Source organism: Chrysemys picta, chromosome 16, assembly GCF_011386835.1.
Source record: "Chrysemys picta bellii isolate R12L10 chromosome 16, ASM1138683v2, whole genome shotgun sequence".
NCBI lineage: Eukaryota > Metazoa > Chordata > Testudines > Emydidae > Chrysemys > Chrysemys picta.
The window spans coordinates 10,425,228-10,446,058 of NC_088806.1; the positions used below are offsets into that span (position 1 = coordinate 10,425,228).

The following is a 20,831-nucleotide window of genomic DNA, read 5'->3' on the forward strand; positions in this document are numbered from 1 at the left end:
CCTCAAGTCTGTCCCCAGTGGCCAGGAAGGGGAACTGCAGACAGGTCTCCAGGCTGGGGCTGGCTGGCCCTGTAGAGGTCAGGGCTAAGGACCTTCTGGGAACAGTGTGGACCTGCCGCCTCATGTGACCCCGCCCCCCGTGCAACCTCTCTCTCACAAACCCCGCCCCCTCCAGCCATGACCTCACCCCACACTCTGACCTTGCATGCCCGGTGCATATGAAGTCACACTGCGGGACGGGGGCGTTTTTACGAGGGCACCGTCCAGCCCCCCTAGCTTGACCTCATAAACATGGTGAGTGTGGGGTCACGGTGGAGGGGGCGGGGTGACGTGCTCCCCCCATCCAACACCGGATAACACCAGGGTGGGTTTAGTGCCGGTCCTGGCCCGGGGACAAACCTTTGGATCTGAGACCCGGCTGGCGCCCGGGCTCCACGGTCAGGACTCCCCCTTGGGGTGGCGTAGGCACCACTCGCAGGCGTTCTGGAACATGCGCAGCCAGGGCGAGACCTCCATGGTGCTGCGCCAGGCGGGCGGCATCCAGGCCCACTGCCAGGGCAGGACGCAGCGCTCGGGGTGGGGCATCATGGCCAAGTGGCGCCCGTCGGGCGAGCAGAGTCCGGCGATGCCCAGCGGGGAGCCGTTGGGGTTCAGGGGGTACTCCTGGGTGGGCTGGCCCTGGTCATCCACGTAGCGCAGCGGGGCCAAGCCCCCTGACGTCACTGCAGCCAGCACCTCGGGGGAGCGGAACCGCATCCGACCTGAGGCAGGGGAAAAGAGGGGATGGGTTGGGCAGAGCTCCCCCGCGGGACACCCTCCAGAACAGGCCACTGCCTCCATACCCCGCTGTGGCCTCGGGAGTGTGAAACCCCATGTGAGCTGGGGCAGGGTATGGGGAGGAGGCAGGTAAAGCCCCCCACATTCTCTCACTGTTGAGATGGCCAGCACTGCAGGGCAGGGCGTGGGGAGCCCAGTCGCTTGCCCGGTACAGCAACTGGAATTCTACCAGTTGGGCAGACCCCGGCGTGCCCCACTCCAGTTGGGCAGGCCCTTCACGAGCTGAGACGGGGGATTTTCCTTAGCTATGGCCAGTGTCTGGCCCTTCTCCTGCACCGAACCGAGGCGAGCACAGAGCTGCTTGGCAAACACCCTCTGGGGGAAGGACCCACGGCGGCGGGGGAGGACAGTGGGTGGGGGGAAGACACTCAGGGATCGCCCTCTCCAAGAGCTCCAGCTACTGTACGAGGCAGGGAACCAGACTCCAACAGACACACCCCGGAGCGAAGCTACCACGGCAGCCCAGGGGCGGGTCGAGCAGGCAGGACGCAGCCTGAAATTCACTGCAAGTCTCTGCGAGGAGCTCGCTTCCCCTCGCCTACGTCTCGTTCTCTGCAGAGGGGACACTAAGGCTCGTCAGACGTCCAGAGAGTGGAGCGCTCTGGTGGCACGTGGCTTTGGCTAGAAGACAGGTGTGATGAAGCTGGAATATTTGGCAATCTTTTGGAAGCCAATGTGTGCTTCAGTTTCCCCTCTATGTTGCAATGTGACCCAGTGGGGTGGAAAAGGGCTGTTTGCTCTTGGGGCCGGCTGAGGGACAGAGGTGCGGGTGTTGTCAAGCTGTAGGGGGCCTTCGCCCCTCTATCAATGGAACATCTGAGAAGACAAAGGCAAATACAACGGCCCAGACAGCAACACCAAGCAACCAGCGACCCAGAGGGACATGGACACCCCCTCGCCTCTCCTTGGGGAGGCTAGACAGCATTTCCCCAGCTGGAGATCAAAGGACGGGACAGGTCGGGGGAAGAGAGAAGAGTTGGGGGCTGGAAGGAGTCGGGGCTCTCAACTGGACCCAGACAGAGAGACAGACAGCACTTGAGCCCAGGAGTTCCCCACAGCCTGCCTGGGCTCTGGGCTCACCCGGATGGACGATGCTTTAACTACCCAGAGGGCTGCCTATGCTGTGTGCCAGCTACTAACAAACCCGCTGTGTGAGCGTCACCGCAAACCCGTGCACAAGTCTCCCTTGGGTCTGCCTCCTTGGGACTCGCTGACTGGAGCTCAGGGGGGCAAGCAGGGGGCTGAAGGCCCACGGGTCCAGCCTAAGCAGGTGGAGAAGGGGTCTGGCTTGCCCTAGGAGGTCTGGCACACTGACGGGCCTCCTGGAGACCACTCCAAAGATGGGGCCATAGCACCGACCCTGCGGATCCACGACACCAGGTGATGGATGACCTGGTTCAGGTGGACGTCCAAGAGCATCCTAGGAGAAGCTTAGGGAAGCTGTATCCCTGCGGAGATGGTCCATGCAGACACCTGGAGAATGCCGATGGGTCAGATCTGCCTGAGCTGCATGGGATCCATGAGGATCACTGTTGTTTTCTCGAATCTTCCCCAAGACTCGTGGTGAGAGGGACGGGGAACACGGTCATCAGAGGCTCTGAGCGTGCGACTAGAAACACGTCCCCGCTGAAGTGCCCACCTCGGGCTGCTGGGAACAGGTCAGGTATTTCTGGTTCACAGAGAAGGTCCCACGAGCTTAGTGACAGACCCTCCAAACTGCCGAGTGACGGGGCTCCCACCCGTGGTCTCTTGAGAAGGGTCTGCTGAGGCTCGGGCAGGGGGAGCCGCACCCCGGAAGGGGCACCACCGATATGGGGATGCGGGGGCGGCTGCACCTGTTCTAGAGAGCGACAATGTCTCTGCACAGCAGGGACGTTGTTAGCGTCAGGTCGTCCAGCGTGAGGGGAAGGTGAAGGCTCCAGGCTGGCGGCAGGCAGTGTTTCCCAGCCTCATGCACTCTAATCATTCCCAGAGCAGAGCTTTTAGAGATGTGTCCAGTCATCACCTCGAGAGCAACACGTACAGGACCATGGCTCGAAGGAGAAACACACTCGATGTGAGGGGAAGGGGGGGGGGGGAGACCAGGGCAAGGACCCCTCCCACCATATTAGGGAAGGACCCCCCAGCCACTCCTCTGGGGTGGGGCGCAGGGGCTGGTTCTACAGGGGTGGAGTGAGCAGCCCCCCAGCGCTGGCAGAGCTGTTACCTTCTCCATGCGCCACCCAGATTCCCAGGGTGGAGCCAGCCATGCCCCGCAGCATCACCGCCGGGCTCTCCTCGATGGCGAGCGCCACGAACCGCGACTCGAACCGGCCTGAATCGTTGGGGGTCAGCAGCACCCCGGGACTGACGGCACAACCTGCAGGCGGACAGACAGACAGAGTGAGCTCTGCCCTAGAAACATGCCCCCATCCGATACCCCCAGACACTGCCCCTAACCCAACCACACCTGCCCTCCAAATCTCCCCCACAGACACCCTGACACCTCCCCAATCCCTCCAGCCCACCGCAGGCCCCTCCCCCCAGCCCCACTCACCCGTGGGGTCGCTCTGGGGGCTCTCGCCCCCCACCCAGCCCAGCAGCGCCATCAGCTGGCAGCCGTTGCAGATGCCCAGGCTGAACGTGTTCCTACGCTGGCGAAACGCCTCGAACTGGGCCCGTGCCCGGGGGTTGAAAGTCACTGAAGCTGCCCAGCCTAGAGACAAGGGGACACCGGGGGTCAGTCACCTGGGGGATGGGGCCCGGGGCCTTTCCCTTCTAGGGGTCACTGACTCCCATCCGGCCCCCTAGGCGGAGTGCTTGGCTCAGGGGAGTGGGGAATGGGACATGGGGACTTTTCCTCTAGGAGGCTCCAGCTCCCATTTAGCCCCTGGGCCTGGCCTGCTCCAGGGGGCAGGGAATGGGGCTCGGAGTCTGTCCCCCCCTAGGGGGGACGGGCTTCCAACTGGCCCCAGGGCGGGGACTGGGTGGCTTGCAGGGGTGAAAGGGGGGGGGGGGACGCCTGCTCAAGGGAGATGTGGGGGGGGGACTGACTAGCTCAGGGGGTGAGGGGCAGGACGCTGGCTCAGGTACAGGGGTCTCACCTTTTGCAGACCCCAGGACGTCCGCGTAGCTGAAGCCCCCCACAAAGACCAGGCCGCGGAACGACTCCAGAGTCACCTCTCCTGTGAACAGGTCCTGCATGGTCACGTCCCAGGCCTGGGGAGAGAGGGGAGTGGGGGCTAGTGGTTAGAGTGGGGTGGGGTGGGGTGGGGGGTGGGAGGACTCCAGGGTTTAGGGTGGGGGTGTCTCACCTGGAACCCCGCCATAGTGAAAGCTGCCACCATCTCGCGGTCCCCGTTGCTGCCCTCCTCGCGCAGGATGGCCACGCGTGGGCCGGGCTGGGCTGGGGGCAAAGGTGGGGTTAGAGACCAGGGCCTGCTGGGCTCGAGGCACCCCCTCTGGGGCAGAGAGCCCCGACCCCCCACCCCAGGACCTGGGGACACCCCCTCCCACACCTCACTCCCCCCCAGAGCCCCTCCCTCCATGGGGACCTGGGGACGCCCCCTCCCACACCTCCCTCCCCCCAGGGGCCCCGGCCCTCACCCATCTGGCACAGCAGCGGGGGCTTGACCTCGGGGTCGAAGGTCAGGGTGAAGGTGGGGCCCTGGCGCAGCGTCAGCCCCCTCTCCTCCTGCTCCACGCAGTGAGGCGATGCTTGCAGCCGCTCCAGCTGGAAACTCGTGGCCTCCCAGATGGCGCGCAGCTCACCCACGGGCCGCGCCAGCTCCTCCTGCCCGTTCACCCGCAGCCGCACCTGGGGGGCACACAGGGGCGTTGCCCGGGGGGACAGCCGCACTGATGCCCCTCACTCCCGCTCTGCAGCCCCTGCTCTCCCAGCCCTGGGCTCCCCCCAGCTCTGCTGGTGCCCCTCACTCCCGACCCACAGCCCCTGCTAGCCCAGCCCTGGCCCCCCAGCTCTGCTGGTGCCCCTCACTCCCAACCCACAGCCCCCTGTTCTCCCAGCCATGGGCTCCCCCGGCTCTGGGGTACCCCTCACTCCTGACCCACAGCCCCACTCACCATGGACTGGGGGCCCAGGGGTCCCGTGTGCCCGATGGGCAGGCACCGCACTCCAGCCTCCTCGTACCGTCTGCAGACATCTCCTACCACAGTGCTGGGCACCTCCAGCACCAGGCCCAGCTCCTCGGCAAACAGCACCTCTAGGGCTGGGGGGCAGGGGAGTCAGCTGGGGGGGAGAACTGGGGGATCTAAATGGGGGGGTGGGGGGGCTCATGTGAGGTGGTCAGTGAGATTGGCCCTGTGGGGGAGGGGTCCAGGCTCTCACCACTGGGCTCAGGGCAGGGGTTATGGGACAGGGTCCCCCATTCCCTGCTGGGCTGGGGGGTTCAGGGTGGGGATTTGGGGAGGGGGTTGTGCTGGAGTTTTCCATTCCCCGCCGGGCTGGGGGGTTCAGGACGGGGGTTCAGGGCGAGGTCCCCCATTTACTGCCAGGTTGTGGGGTTTGGGGCAGGGCCCCCCACTCACCACTGGCCCCGGGTGCCACCAGCTTGGCCTGCAGCCCACAGTTCCCGGCGAAGGCCATCTCCAGCAGGCAGGTCACCAGCCCCCCGTCGCTCACGTCATGCCCAGCACTCACTACCGACTCTGGCGGGGGGGGGGGAACAGCACCGGGTGGGACAGGTTCTCCCAGTCCCCCATCTCCGATGGGCACCCATGCCAGCTTCACTCCACCCCCCAGCCCCTCCCCTCAGACCCTGGGGGTGCCCACATCCAGCTCCCCCTCCAGCCCCAGGGGCACCCCCCAACACACACAGCCCCAGGGGGCAGGGACATACACCCCCACCAGGGCCCATCCCCCCCAGCAGGGGGCGGCAGGGTCAGACGGACGGACGGAGACACACACACACACACCTTGCAGCAGTTGCTGGGTGAGGCGGAAGCAGGCTGCCAGGGTGTCCGCGTTCTCCAGGTCTGGGCAGCGATCCCCTAGCTGGGAGTAGCACTGCGCCAGGGCACTGCCCCCCAGCCGGTGCCGCTCTGGGCACAGCTCCACGTACAGTAGGGCCCCTGCAGGGCAAGAGAGATGGGGTCAGAGCCGGACACCAGGGTCCCCCGAGCCAGCCAGTCCCTGGCCTGCAGCACATCAGAGCCAGCGCCCCCTAGAGGGCAAAAGCCCCATTCCCCGCTGTGACGTTATTGACATAAACTGGGACCGTATAGATCATTGTTGCAACCAAGGTCCTGTAGTGGCACCCAAATCTTGTATAAAGGGGGTCAAATGGGGTGTCTAGGACAAGGTTATGGTTTACTGGTTATGATTATGCTGTCTAGATGTGTGTATCAGTTTTGTAGTTGAAGTTATGAATATTGGCTCTATACTGTCTGTATGGCAAACTTATGCTATGCTTCTGGGTGACATCCCAGACAAGCTGAGATTAGCTCTGCCTAGCCTGCTTGATGGCCCATTAAGGACCATCAGCTATACAATGGACCCATTGAGAGAAGGCAGATACGCCTTGTACCTCAGCAAAGTATGCAGGGACTGGCCCATGTGACTCCAGACTCCATGTTGCTGTAATCTTCCACAGTAAGAACAAAGAGGTGATCTTACACCTGGAAAAGACTATATAAGGCTGATGCCTGATCTCCATCTTGTCTTCAATCCTGCTTCTTACCTCTGGAGGAACTTTGCTACAAGCTGAAGCTTTGAACAAAGGACTGAGGACCCATCCCAGCGGGGGATGTATTCCAGAGACTTGATTTGAACCTGCAGTTTATTCCATCGCTGCTGCAAGCCTGAACCAAGAACTTTGCCATTACTGTATGTAATTGATTCCATTTAACCAATTCTAACTCTCATCTCTATCTTTTTCCTTTTATGAATAAACCTTTAGATTTTAGATTCTAAAGGATCGGCAACAGCGTGATTTGTGGGTAAGATCTGATTTGTATATTGACCTGGGTCTGGGGCTTGGTCCTTTGGGATCAGGAGAACCTTTTTCTTTTACTGGGGTATTGGTTTTCATAACCATTTGTCCCCATAACGAGTGGTACTGGTGGTAATACTGGGAAACTGGAGTATCTAAGGAGATTGCTTGTGAGACTTGCAGTTAGCCAGTGGGGTGAGACTGGAGTCCTCTTAGTCTGGCTGGTGGTTTGCCTTAGAGGTGGAAAAAACCCCAGCCTTGGGCTGTAACTGCCCTATTTGAGCAATTTGTCCTGAGTTGGCACTCTCAGTTGGGTTCCGCCAGAACCGCATTGTCACAGTGGCGTAGTCGTGCTTGGATCCACAGAACCAGGTCAATTAAGCTTTGGGTCAGAACCCCACGCTATCCAAATTTGAATTTTGGGATTGAGAGTTTTGTTGGTTAAAGAGCTGCTGCAATGGCTGAGCAAAGAGCATATGAGGGACTTGGGAAAAAAGCCCTGGAAAATTTGTGTTCAGAAAAGAGGATAAGCTTTAGAAAGAAAGCTACAAAGGAAGAATTGAGAAATCTGCTAATAGCCAGTGATCAGGGGGCAAGAGCACAGCCCTTACCTGAGGCTGCAGAAGATGCAGAAAAAATTAGGATGCAAAGGGTGACAAGTCAACTGCAATTTGAGCATGAACAGAAGCTGGCAGATCTTCGATTGCTGGAGAAGCACAAAATAGCAGAGTTAGAAAGAGAGAGAGAGAAAGAGGCTGCTGAGAGAGAGAAAGAGGCTGATCAAAGAAAGAAGGAGGCTGATCAAAGAAAGAAGGAGGCTGAAGAGAGAGCCCGTAAGGGGCGTCTAGAGCTGCTCGCTGCTGAGCAGGAGACTCACAGGATGGAACAGGAGACTCACAAGATGGAACAGGAGACGGCCAGACTTCAGCTCCAAGTAATGGAAGAGCGGAGAAAGTCATCCCCACCTGGTACTCCACTTCCCCCCCGCCATGAGAAAAACTGGGAAAGGATGTGTCCCATTTACAATGATACTGAGGATATAGAGGAGTTTTTGTCTACCTTTGAACGCCTCTGCAATCTGTACCAGATCCCTGAGGGTCAGCGAATGCCTGTCCTGCTAACCAGACTGACTGGAAAAGCCAGGGAGGTATTTAATGACTTGGGGGAACAAGAAGCGTTAAATTATGAGCGGTTTAAGGATTCTGTGTTAAGGCGATTCAAGGTTACTCCTGAATCTTACAGAGTTAAGTTTAGAGAGTTTAAAATGCCTAAGGATTGTACTTTTGTAGAATGTGCTCATAAGCTGATGGGTTTTGTTAAAAAGTGGGTTATGGGAGCCAAGGTTCATGGGAGTTTTGAAAAACTGCTGGATTTAATAACTTTGGAACAGTTCTTAGACATTGTGCCTGACAATGTGAGAGCAGCTGTGTGTGACAGGGACCCTGAGTCAGTCCTACGGGCAGCAGAGATTGCCGATGCCCATACCCAAAACAGGGCTCGAGAAGGGTGTAAAACCCCGGGGAAAACTGATCACCAGTCTCCCCAGTTCAAGAGGAGGGAAGGATTTAAAAATAAACCTGACTCTTCTAAAGGAGTTCAAGGGGGCCCGGAGGGTAGGAACTCGCATCCCCAGCAGGTTACATGCTATCGCTGTGGTATGCTGGGCCACATGAGACCAGACTGCCCGACACTGAAGGGCAGCCCAAAACCAGCAACCCCAAATGCCACGGCCAATGCTAACCCTGTTGTTGTAAACTCACAGGCAAGCCACACAGAGCCCAGCATTGGTGCCCTGTGTGCAAATGCTGTTTCTGTTGTCTCTGAAGGATTTGATCTTAAAACTCACATTAAAGCTAAATATGGGGGAAATAATGCAGAGTTTATTAGCAGTGCAGAAGTGAATGGAGTGAGGTGTATGGCATGGAGGGACACCGCAGCAGATATTACTCTGGTTAAAGCAAGTCTTGTCAGGAAGGAAGATTATTTGCCAGGCGAAGATGTAACTGTTGTAGCCTTATCTAAGTATTTTGTCAGGGTGCCTTTGGCTAAAATCCACCTGAAATGGAAGGGATTGGAGGGCACCATGGTTGTGGGAGTAAAAGACATAATCCCTAAGGATATTATGATTGGAAATGATATTAAAGCTATGGTCAGTCAAGTTAATACAAACCAGGCACAAGAGAGGATTGATCCTAAGGTTGTGCCTATGGAGGGTTTCTCCAAAAGTTTGTCTTTGGAAAGTAGCTGTTTGGCTGTGAATGAAGTTTCTGAATGTCTATCTAATGTCTCAGAAGTAAATCTGGAATTAGATCAAGCGAAGGGAGAGGAGAACAAGGAGATTTTGGATGAGCCTAGGCAGTCTTATGAGCTGATGGCTTTATCTAGTCAGCAGTTTGGGAAGGCAAGGAGAGTGGAAGATGAGTGCCCCTATACCTTATCTGTTTCCTGTGCGAAGAACAGTGACAGTGAAGGAAATGTGCCTGTGTCTGTCAGGGGTGTTGACTTGCCTATGGAGGAAGCTACCCCAGTCTCCAAGCAGTTGTCTGTGAACAGCCCGGTGTACTGGGACAAGGGAAATGAAATCCCAAACAGTATGTCTAGTAAAGGAAAATGCATCTCCAACTCTTTTTTGTCTGTGGAGCAGACAGAAGGTGCCTTTCGGCCTGTGATGGTTGAGAGTAATTTAGTTGTCTCAGAGTTGGTTCTGGATTCAACCAAAGCCCAGGAAGGGAATGGTCCTAAGTTTGCATCTGCTGGGGAGAATGGCCCCGTAACTAGGTTGCATCCAGTTAGTGGCTTAGCAAAATCCCAGAGACCAAACAGTTCTGGTGCTTGTATTTTGCCTGTTGCTCATGTGTGGTTGGAGAAGGGTGTAACAACTCTGTCTGATCAGGGTGATACCCTAGCCAGGGCACAAGGAGAGCAGAAAGGTAATTTGGTTGTGTTACCTACGGACAGTTTAACAACTTGTAGCAAAAAGGAAAAAATTCCTAAGCTTGTGTGTGGCAAAGAGAAGGGAAGTATTTCTAACCTTTTATCTAGGAAGTCTATGGGTTCGCCTGAAAGGGGATTGTGTAGAGATCTGCCTGATGGGCCAAAGGTGATCCTGAATGTAAGTAAGACCCAGACAGAGTCTGTTGTTGCTCAAGAAAGTGTGCCTTTAGAGCAAGCCCTAGGTGAAGAGGGTAAGGGCAGAATTTCTGTGAGGGGTGAATTGCTGCTTAGAAAAGCTCCTGGAGAAAGGAATCCTCATGGTACTCGGTGCAAGCAGTTCCCTGCAATTGAAGGGTGTGAGAGTGATTTAATCAAGGAAGTTTCAGTTCCTAGCAGCCAAAAATTGTCTGTTGTGAAGGGATCCACTAACTTTCCTTGTAAAAGATCCAGTGTGGGTAGCTTTGAGAAGGTCTCAGAGGAAGTAAAAGTTGTTAAGGGATTGAGGCATCCCTATAACCAAGTGGCTGTGTGGGGCCAACTTGTTGGGGAGACAATGGTGTTGGAACAGGAATGTCTCCTTTCTGATTCTTTAAATGAGCAGTTTGTGCTTCAGGGTTTGAGGACAGATTTGGTTACTGATGTGGCAGAGCAGAGCAGTTTTATGGCTAAATGCTTGAGGATGCGGGGGAGAGGAAGCAAACTCTCACCCGCAGACTTTTTGGATTTGTGTGGTATCTCTTTAAGACAGAGTCCAGCCTTGGAGATGATAGCAGTTACGAATATGAAAACTGGTGGACTGGCTCTGGTCTGGGGTAGTGCAAATTACTTGCCTGGCTGGGAAAGGAAGGACTTGCTAATACCTGTTAGCACAGAGGGCCCACCCCATCAGCCAGTGAATTCTGTTAAGCAAGAGAAATCAGGGTTTGATCCTGCAGGACAAGGAGGAAAGAGAAAACTGAATTTTGCAAAGGGAAGCCACAGGTTAACCCTAAAATGCCCAAACTCCAATGGTATTGAGCCAAAGGGGTGGCATGACAAACATGACTGTAGATGGACACTTGCAATGAACTTGTTGTTATTGCTAAATTTTGTAATTAATGTGTTGCTATTGCCACAAACGGTAAAAATATACAATGTGCCTAATCTTTTGGAGAATTCATTGAACATGTTAAAAGGAATACATGAAAACACACGTTATGTTAAAAGGCCTTGTTACACTGGGATTTCACAGGCAATGCATATAAACAATATGGGAACTTTTCACAGGGGAGAGGACATTCCAGACCTAATGTGCTGTATGAAAAGGAAGACTGAGGCACACTACCATATTGCTTTCATGGCTAAATGCCAAGATTCCTGGACTATGAAGAACATTAATATCTGCATTTATTCGATGTTAATTGGGTTCCAAACATTGGCCCGAGCTTGTATGGATAAAGTAGCAGTTTTCTTTAGCTCTTGGCAAGATCACATGGCACATACAGGAACCATGCTGCCAGAGCAGATCCAATCCACTATTGTTCTAACTAAGTGTTACCTTGAGTTTGTAAAGAGGTTCAATCATGTTATTGAACATGACTTTGATGAACCATTTCTGTTATACACTGGTATGGCTTCTAACCCAATACTAGCTGTAGTGAGACAGAACCCAGGATGGGGAGCTCTTGGGATGCAGTCAGTGATGTTTGTGTCATCCCTTCCTGCATCAATTTTGCGTTGGGGGTGTGACGTTATTGACATAAACTGGGACCGTATAGATCATTGTTGCAACCAAGGTCCTGTAGTGGCACCCAAATCTTGTATAAAGGGGGTCAAATGGGGTGTCTAGGACAAGGTTATGGTTTACTGGTTATGATTATGCTGTCTAGATGTGTGTATCAGTTTTGTAGTTGAAGTTATGAATATTGGCTCTATACTGTCTGTATGGCAAACTTATGCTATGCTTCTGGGTGACATCCCAGACAAGCTGAGATTAGCTCTGCCTAGCCTGCTTGATGGCCCATTAAGGACCATCAGCTATACAATGGACCCATTGAGAGAAGGCAGATACGCCTTGTACCTCAGCAAAGTATGCAGGGACTGGCCCATGTGACTCCAGACTCCATGTTGCTGTAATCTTCCACAGTAAGAACAAAGAGGTGATCTTACACCTGGAAAAGACTATATAAGGCTGATGCCTGATCTCCATCTTGTCTTCAATCCTGCTTCTTACCTCTGGAGGAACTTTGCTACAAGCTGAAGCTTTGAACAAAGGACTGAGGACCCATCCCAGCGGGGGATGTATTCCAGAGACTTGATTTGAACCTGCAGTTTATTCCATCGCTGCTGCAAGCCTGAACCAAGAACTTTGCCATTACTGTATGTAATTGATTCCATTTAACCAATTCTAACTCTCATCTCTATCTTTTTCCTTTTATGAATAAACCTTTAGATTTTAGATTCTAAAGGATCGGCAACAGCGTGATTTGTGGGTAAGATCTGATTTGTATATTGACCTGGGTCTGGGGCTTGGTCCTTTGGGATCAGGAGAACCTTTTTCTTTTACTGGGGTATTGGTTTTCATAACCATTTGTCCCCATAACGAGTGGTACTGGTGGTAATACTGGGAAACTGGAGTATCTAAGGAGATTGCTTGTGAGACTTGCAGTTAGCCAGTGGGGTGAGACTGGAGTCCTCTTAGTCTGGCTGGTGGTTTGCCTTAGAGGTGGAAAAAACCCCAGCCTTGGGCTGTAACTGCCCTATTTGAGCAATTTGTCCTGAGTTGGCACTCTCAGTTGGGTTCCGCCAGAACCGCATTGTCACACCCGCCCCCCTGAGTCAACCAGCCCCCTGCCCTGAGACCAGACGGGAGCCAGCACCCCCTATAGGGGAAAGGCCCCATATCCCATTCCCTGTGCCCCTGATTCAACCAGCCCCCCGCCCCTCACCTTTGCCATCAGGGCACTTGAGGTCGGGTGTGACGGTGGCCGTGATGTCCGGACACACGGCATAGGCTGAGACGACCAATGTCCCTGTGGAGAGAAGGGATGAGGTCAGTGGGGAGTCCAGCTAGCTTTGGGGGGGGCGGGGGAAAAAGGCAGTTTGGGGGGCCAGGATAGCTTGGAAGGGCAGAACTCGGGGCTCCCGGGGGCAAGAAAGCCAGGACACCTGCAGGGGATGAATCGGGGGCCCTTTGGGGGGTGGATGTGGGTGTGAGGCCTGGCTGCAGTGGGGTCAGAGGGGGCATGGGGCAGTAGCTTTCGGGATGAACATGGGGTGGCCCTTGTGCGCACACCCCTCTAACAGAGAAGGTTTATGGGAGATGAGACATCTGGTGGTGTGCCTCAGTTTCCCCATGGACAGATGCCCGGCCTGCTGATCGTGGAGAGGTTACGTGGCTGCCACGGGGCATGGTCCGAGGGAGGGTGGAGGTCTGTCGGGGGGGGAGGGGAGGGGCCTGGGGACACAGGTGGGCTGGAGACAGAGGGGCAAGGGGGCTCACAGAGATTGGGGTAGGGGGCTTCAGGGGCAGGGCGAAGGGGCAGAGCCCACCCCCACACTCACCGGGCGCCATGACGATGTCCGTTCCCACACGGGCCGCCATGCTGAGCGAGTCCTTGCCCCCGTCCACGGCCACCCCCAGCTGGGCCATGACTTCGCACATGGCCCCACAGGCATCCACCAGCGCCGCGCCCTCGCCCGCCTGCTTGGCCGCCCACATCCAGTTCCCACTGCACTTCACATCCTGGAGGGACTGGGGGGTCAGCCACGGGGCCCCATAAACCCCCATGCCCTCCCCATAGCCTCCACCCCACACTGCCCCACAGCCCCAGCTCTATGGCCCCCACAACCAATGCCTGAGGGTGTCAGCCATTGGGCCCCCATACAGCCCCATGCCCCCTCCCCCCCCGCCCCGCACTGCCCCATGGCTGTCCCACAGCCTCCACAATCAGTGCCCGCTGCATTTCACATCCTGGGGGTCGAAAAGGGTCAGCCATGGTCCCCCGACAGCTCGACAACCACCCCACTGCACCACAACCCCCCGAGTTCCTGCTGCACGTCACATCCCGGAGGGGAAGGAGGGAGAGAATCAGCCACATGAGCTCACAACCCCATGCCCCCCCCCACCCCACCATATCCAGATCCAGTTGCACTTCGTATCCTGGGAATAAAGTGGGGTGAGACACGGGACCCCGATACAGCTCCATGACACCCTTCCCCCTCCAATACCCACTGCACTTCATGTCCTGGGGGGAAAGGAGGGCAGAGGAGGATTAGCCATGGGGGGAAATGTCAGACACAGACCAGCCCTCCCCAAGTAGACCCCCCCAGCACCCCAATCTCCCCCCCACGGCCCACAGGGCGACTCACCCGCAGGTCGGTGACGCGGGCGAAGACCAGGTTGGTGAGCGCCTCGCCCACGGCCAGCCGGGCCCCCGCGCCCGGGTCGATCAGTCCCTTGAGCGGCTGCTCCCCGAGGGCCGTGGCCGCCCCCACCGTCTCGAAGGGGGACAGAGCCACCACGGCCACGTCGGCCAGGGGTGTGTGCAGGGGCCCCACGCACTGCTGCTGGGCCACCAGCCCCGTCACCGACCGGTCCACCTGCCACAGGGACACGGCTCAGGGCGGCAGGACCCCTCTGGGGTGGGGAGCAGAGAGCTGGGGCCAGGGGTCGTGGGGGCATTTCCCCCCAGGGGACGACGACAGAGACATGGGGTGGAGTGCAGGATATGACGTAGTGGGGATTCTCCCTTCTTATGTTATATGTGAGTCTCACTGTTTTGCATGAACACTGTGTGTGCCTCAGTTTCCCTGTGTTGCACCAGTGTCTAGGTGGTGGGAATAAGCGCGTGTGACTTGTCTGGGGGCTGCTCCAGCTGCCTGCAGGGATGCTGTGGCCGCCCCTTCGCAACCTGAGACCCTGGAGGGGGATGCGACCAGGTGACTCTTGCTGGAGGAGGAGCAACGGGCCGGGCAGGGGCCCAGCAGCTGGAAGGAGTCGGTCTGGCTGGCTTGGGGCGCAGGGGGAGGCAGAGCCCTGGCTCTGGGCTCCCCTCCCCCAAGATGGACTTGGCTGAAAGTCACTGATTTCTGTGCTAACGAGCTCTGCCCTACGCTGTGATCCTGTCGACTAATAAACCTGCTGTCTTCCCGGCCGGCTGAGAGTCACGTCTGGCTGCGGGGTTGGGGGACAGGACGCTCTGGCTGCCCCAGGACCCCGCCCGGGCGGGAAGCGCACAGTGGGGCAGGGGAGGCTGAATGCTCCGAGGTCAGACCCAGGAAGCTGGAAGCTTCTTGCCCTGGAGACAGTCTGCTCGGAGAGAGGAGGCTCCCCAGAGTCCTGCCTGGCTTTGTGGGGAGCAGTTCCAGAGCATCGCCCGGGGACTCGCTGACACGGGGCACTTTCCCCTTCGGGAGGGCAGAGACACAGGATCAGGTGTAGGGCTGCTGCCACCCAGGGGGCAGAGATAAGTGGCAGGGGGCACGAGGCACTAACCCTCTGGTGGGGGTGGGTAGAGAGACAGGGTCAGGAGCTCACTTGGGCCACACCCCCGGGGGGCAGGGGCTGGTACCTTATTGGTCAGGTAGCGTTTGCTGGCCACGGCCGGCAGCCGCAGGACCCGCTCCAGGGCGTCCCCCACACTCAGCCCAGGGGGTAGGCACAGGCGGCGGAGGGCTGGGCTGTGGCGGGACAAGACAAATTCCTGGAGAAAAGATGGGAAATTTATGAGTTAAACCAGCAGGGGGCGCTGTGGGGATCGGGGGGGGCACCATCTATGGGGGGAGCTCCTGGCTACTCCAACCCTGGCCTTTCCCAGCAGGGGGCGTCACGGTGGGCTTGGTGGGGGCATTGTCTGTGGGGGGAGCTCCTGGCTACTCCAGCCCTGGCCTCTCCCAGCAGAGGGTGCCGTGGGGGGGCAGGCTGGGGGGATCTGTGGGTGTGACCCCAGGGCTCCCCCGTACCTTTTGTGGCATCTTGCCCAGCACCCCCTCCAGCTGCAGGTCGACCGGCATCTTCTTCCCACTGGGCTTCACCCGCGCCATGTCCGTCACCGGGGCCTCCAGGTCGTCCACCAGCACAATCTGAGGGGGGGGGTAACCCATGGGGGGGTGTCAGTGACGAGTCACAGCCCCCCATCCTATGCCCCGGTGCGCTGGGGGTGTGGAGGGCCAGGAAGCTTAGCGGTTAGCGCCCCACCTCCAGCCCCGTAGAGATGCCTCCTTCCTGCCCCCGGGCGGGGAGTTCGGGCTTCACCCAAGGGGCTGGGGCACAGCTGGGGAAGAGCCTGGCCTCAGGCCTACAACTAGCTGGGTAGTCGCCGGGCTCGGGCTGGAGCCTGGCTCTGGGACCCTCCCCCCAGTCTGAGCCCCATGGCTACGCTGCAATTCTGGGGCCCGCATCAGAGCCAGCTGCCCTGGCCAGCAGCGCCGTAGGGCCCCCCTTGCAGGGGGCCGGCCCCCCAAGTATCCAGACGTGCAGGGCCCTGCCGGAGCCATGGGTTCTCCAGCGGCGGCGGGGGAGGGGGGAAGGTGCTGCTTGGGGGTGCTCCCACCCCACTGCCAGCCCCCTCTCACCCCAACCAGCCTGTGTCCACCCCCTCCTTTGCCCCCACTGAGATCCCATCCTGTGGCACCCCCTTCTCCCCACCTCCCGGCCCCATCTCTGCTAACAGTATCCCCGTCCCATCCTTTGTGCTACACCACCCCCCTCTCCTCAGAGCCCCGCAGTGTCCCCCCCCAGTCCCAGCCAACCCCACCCTGGCACCGCTCCACAGACCCAGCCCCCGCACGCCAACTCCACCCCCGGCTCAAACCCCGCATGCACCAAACCCCAGTGACCCAGGCCCCCCCATTAGTCCTACCCACTGAGCCCTGATGCCCCCCCCCCCCATGAACCCCCCTGGGCTCGGCCTCCCCCCACAAACCCCATCAGGCCCAGCCAGAACCGACACCCCTCCAGTAGCCCATGTGCCCTGTCTGCCCGTGCGAGCCCTGCCCCCCTGGGGCCCAGCCCACTCTTCCCCACAAAAGTCCTGGCCCCACCTCCTCCAGGGCCCTAACCCCCACCCACCAGTGCCAGCCCAGGCCCCCTCTCCCCCACACTCCTGGACCCAGGCCTGCCCCCCCCCCCCCCCCATGAATCCCAATTATCCCCCAGGCCCAGCTCACCCCAGGCCCAGCCATTCCGCCCCCCACCCCCCAGACGCCCCACACAAGTCCTGGACCTGGGCCCATCTCCCTGCAACGGAGTAGGGAGCATTAACCTGGGAATGGGGCATGGGGGTTTGACTGTCTTCTGCTAAGACAGGGCGTGGTTTCATTTCCCGGGGTGCTGCACCAGTACTAGACGGGGGTGGGAAATAAGGGGGGGACTTCACTGAGGGATGAGACTTGAGGGCTCCCAGGTAAAGGCTGGCGGCCGCCCTGTGTAACCTGCGCCCAGGAGGGTGCTGGGGCCGGTGACACCTTCTGTCCAGGGAACTGGACAAAGGCTGGAGGAGGGGCCGGGGGGTGGCTGGGGGAGGCAGCAGGAAGGGGTGTGAGTTTGGAGCTGGCTGGGAAGACAGGGGGGCACCCCCAACCCCCAAGAGGGACCTGACGGGGGTCCTGCGTCTGTACCTACAAGCTCTGTGTTGGACTGGGCTCCTGTCGGCTAATCAACCTTCTGTGTCACTGCCTGGCTGAGAGTCACAATTCCAGGAAGTGGGTGCAGGGCCCTGACTCCCCCACACTCCGTGACACTCCCATGCACCAGTCCCCCCGCAGCCGCCTGTCCCTAGACTAAACCCATCATCGCATGCAGCTCCCAGCTGCCCACCCCTAGCCCTGTGCCCCCAGCCCCGACCTGTCCCCTCCACACCGGCGCCCGTACCCGTCCGTCCCCGGTGATGGTGCCCACGACGTCCACGGGGCAGCGTTCGCGCTGGCCCAGGCGCTGCAGCAGCGCGGTGTCAGTGGGGCGCAGCAGGAGGGCGTTGGACTCCTGGTACTCGGCCCCCCAGATCTCTAGCACACTCAGCGTGGGGTCCCCCAGCTGGGGGGTACATGGGTGTCAGTGAGGGGGGAGGGGAGGAGGTTGGATCACACACCCAGAAGGGGCTGGAGGGGGAGGGATGTGGGGGGTCCCACATACTCAGGAGTGACGGACAGGGTGGGGACAGGGGCTGGGAGCAGCCATATGGTGAGGTCGGGGGCTGGGGGGAAATCGGGGTCCCACACACCCTGGAGCCGCTGGCTGGGGGCAGGGAGTGTCCCTGCTTGGCAGCCCCACACCGGAGCGCTGCTGGGGCAGGGCTGCAGCCAGCCCCATGGGGGTGAGTCCCCACAGCTCCCCAGAACCGAACACTGGGGATGGGGGCTACAACTGGGCCCAGCCTCTGAGAGGGGAGAGTCCTGGTAGATTGCGGGGGGTTGCAGCCCCACCCCTACTATGGAGTGGTGGAGCCATGGGGTCATGCCCAGCTACCCTGAAACTGGGACAGGCCCACACCCCTGGGAGCAGCTGGTATGACAGGGCAGGCTGGGGGGACAGGGGTCCCCACACCCTGGGAGAAGCTGGCATGGGGAGGCAGAGGGGCAGGAGGTCCCCACACACCTGAGAAGAGCTGGCGTGGGGGGCAGGGGGTCCCCACAACCCTGGGAGTCACGGGCATGGGGGGCAGGGGGTCCCCACACCCCTGGGAGCAGCTGGCATGGGAGTCAGGGTGTCCCCACACACCTGGAAGCGGCTGGCGTAGATCACGGCCCCGGCTGGGTCACTCAGCTCCTTCAGCACGTTCCCTGGAGGGCAGGGCAGGGCAGGAAGAGTCACCCACTGCTGGGGCACCGGCCCCTCCACTACGCCCCACCCAGGCCCTGATCCCCCACCCACCACTCCTGGCCCTGCCCCCCCCTCACCATTGCCCCCGGCCCCCTGGTCGTGGAGGCTGCAGATGGGGTTGGCCTTCCCTCTCTCCACGCAGCCCCGCAGCACCCGGTTCATCTTCTGCTCCATCTCGGGGTCCCCCCGCTGCACCGCCCCGAAATCCAGCTCGCTGGCGTTGTCCCCCTGCACCTGGTGGGAGATGGGGGGGGGGTCACCCGACACAAACCTTCTGATACAGCCCCAACCCCCCCAGCCTAATCCTCCCAGCAGCACCCCCAAATCCAGCTTGCCGGTGTTGTCCCGCTGCTTCTGGGGGGGGGGGGGGGGGGGGGGGGGACAGGGCTCATCCCAACACAGCCCCAATGCCCCCCATTGCTCCCTGCTCTCAGGCTGGGGGGAGCATGTGGGGGCACTGCCCAGGCAGCGCTGGGCACACAGGACTTTGGGCCTCATTGGGAAGTGAATTGGGGGCATCCTGGGGGTCACATAGGGATGAGGCCGGGCAGGCCCCACTACAGACATGGGGGCGAGGGCTGCGTGGGCCCCACTGTTGATGGGGGGTATGTAGCAGGGTGGGGGTAACACAGGGCCAGGGCTGAGGGGGGCAGGCCCCACTGTGGGAGGGGGCCAAGTGGGCCACACTATATCTGGGGGCAGGGGAGGGGAAAGGTGGGTAACTTGGGGTCAGGGCTGAATGGGAGCAGTGATGGGGCGAGATGTCCCTGGGGGGGGGTAAGAGTACAGGCAGCGGGTGGGGGTGGGGCATTGCCCAGTGCTCTGCTGATCCCCCTCCCCCACCAGCACCCACAGGAAAACCCTCTGTCCCTGCCCCCCCCAGGGCCCCTCCACACTCACCTGGATGGAGGAGGCTGAGCTCCCCCCAACTCCGATCCGGTACACGGGGCCCCCCACTTTCACCACCAGCATCCCTGGAGGGAGAGTGAACAGTAAGACCCCACAAAACCTACCCCAGCCCCATGGCGGGGCACTGCCTCTCCCTCGCCCCCCCTCGCAAAAGGGGGGGGGGGAGACCTGGGGCCAGATGGCTGCTCCCAGTCAACATGGGGTGTGGGGGAGTCAGGACAGAGCGGGTCTTAGGCTGGGGGGGAACTGCAGTATGGGGGGTGGGGAAGGCAGAGGGGTTTACTGGGTAGTGGCTTGGGTGGGGTAGGGGTGCTTTGCAGGCAGGGGGAGGGTTTGGGGGGTACTCACCAGGCTTGGGGGGCTCCTTGAGCACGTGAATGTCCTCCATGGTGCCGATCCCCCCGCTGAACATGATGGGCTTGATCCATTCGCGGCGCTGCCCGTTGGGGAGCCGCTGGCCGAAGGAACGGGCGAACCCTGCCCGAGACGGAGGGTTGGAGCAGAGACACCCCCGCAGCCAATCACTCTGCCCCTCCCCACTGGGCACCACGGTCCTTTAGTGCTTGGCATTTCCCCTGCCCAGGTTGTTATATACCACCACCACCCTGCTCCACCCCAGAGCTAGGCACATCCCCTTCCTGTGCTCCCCAACCCCTGCCCCGGAGCCAGGCACGTCCCCAACCAGCAGAGGACAGACTAGAGGCCACAGTCTCCTGGTCGCCCCAGAAGGGCAGGGGAGGGCCAGGCAGGTCCCCTTCTGAGGGGGGAGCAAGAGGGCAGCTGATGGGGTGACACGGGAGCACACCCCTGTGAAGATACGGCTCAGCCCCCACCTGCCAGGATGGGTCCCCCCAAGTCCCCAGAACGGCCCCTCCAACACTCACCAGCCAGGACAGGTTCCCCAAACTTATTGCCGTAGTCAGAGGCGCCATCGCTGGCCCTGATGGCCACCTGCAGGGGGTGGGCGTAGTTCTGGGGGTAGGGCAATGCCGGGTCCTCCCAGGGCAGAGGGTAGCCTGGGGGCAGGGAGAGACGGTCAGGGGGTGCCAGCCTGGATGCCGGGGGCCCCAACCCCAAGGGGTGTAAAAGGCAGCCGGACGGCTCAGGTGGCGGTGGGCTGGCCAGGAAGGACGGGTTCTGAACCCGCACTAAGCCGGGGACTGGACGAGCCGCAGCGCCCTGGGACCAGGACCAGAGCAGGAACCCAGCAGGCAGCGCGGGGACGGTGGGGAGGGAGGTGGGGGATAGGGAGTAACCCAGAGAAGACCCTGCCTCCCAACCACAGGGTTAAAAGGAGGAGATTGATCTGTTTGCTCTGCAAGATACCTGCTGTGGCAGAGCCATGCAGGGTCTGGGGCATGCTCCGGTCGCAGCCCTTGTGGGGCTGGGCTGGCACAGGGGAGGGCGGCTAGGGAGGCTGG

At 59.6% G+C, this 20,831-nt stretch overlaps 1 protein-coding gene across 4 annotated transcripts in view; it reads right to left on the reverse strand.

The window, feature by feature from the left end:
- Positions 1 to 6: 6 nt before the first annotated feature.
- Positions 7 to 20,831, reverse strand: part of LOC101941090 (phosphoribosylformylglycinamidine synthase-like) — a 30,156-nt gene continuing 9,331 nt past the window's right edge. For all 4 annotated transcript variants that reach the window (XM_065569323.1, XM_065569324.1, XM_065569322.1 and 1 more), the window contains 20 exons: positions 20,295 to 20,426; positions 19,759 to 19,887; positions 19,402 to 19,475; positions 18,579 to 18,735; positions 18,400 to 18,461; positions 17,554 to 17,715; positions 15,645 to 15,764; positions 15,254 to 15,385; positions 14,052 to 14,282; positions 13,245 to 13,425; positions 12,629 to 12,712; positions 5,752 to 5,907; positions 5,365 to 5,484; positions 4,900 to 5,045; positions 4,423 to 4,633; positions 4,131 to 4,222; positions 3,921 to 4,035; positions 3,374 to 3,532; positions 3,044 to 3,196; positions 7 to 761 (listed from right to left, as the gene is read on the reverse strand). In XM_065569323.1, the coding sequence (XP_065425395.1) occupies positions 439 to 761; positions 3,044 to 3,196; positions 3,374 to 3,532; positions 3,921 to 4,035; positions 4,131 to 4,222; positions 4,423 to 4,633; positions 4,900 to 5,045; positions 5,365 to 5,484; positions 5,752 to 5,907; positions 12,629 to 12,712; positions 13,245 to 13,425; positions 14,052 to 14,282; positions 15,254 to 15,385; positions 15,645 to 15,764; positions 17,554 to 17,715; positions 18,400 to 18,461; positions 18,579 to 18,735; positions 19,402 to 19,475; positions 19,759 to 19,887; positions 20,295 to 20,426 (2,939 nt within the window). In that variant the 3' untranslated portion in view covers positions 7 to 438. The remainder of the gene's footprint in view (positions 762 to 3,043; positions 3,197 to 3,373; positions 3,533 to 3,920; positions 4,036 to 4,130; positions 4,223 to 4,422; positions 4,634 to 4,899; positions 5,046 to 5,364; positions 5,485 to 5,751; positions 5,908 to 12,628; positions 12,713 to 13,244; positions 13,426 to 14,051; positions 14,283 to 15,253; positions 15,386 to 15,644; positions 15,765 to 17,553; positions 17,716 to 18,399; positions 18,462 to 18,578; positions 18,736 to 19,401; positions 19,476 to 19,758; positions 19,888 to 20,294; positions 20,427 to 20,831) is intronic.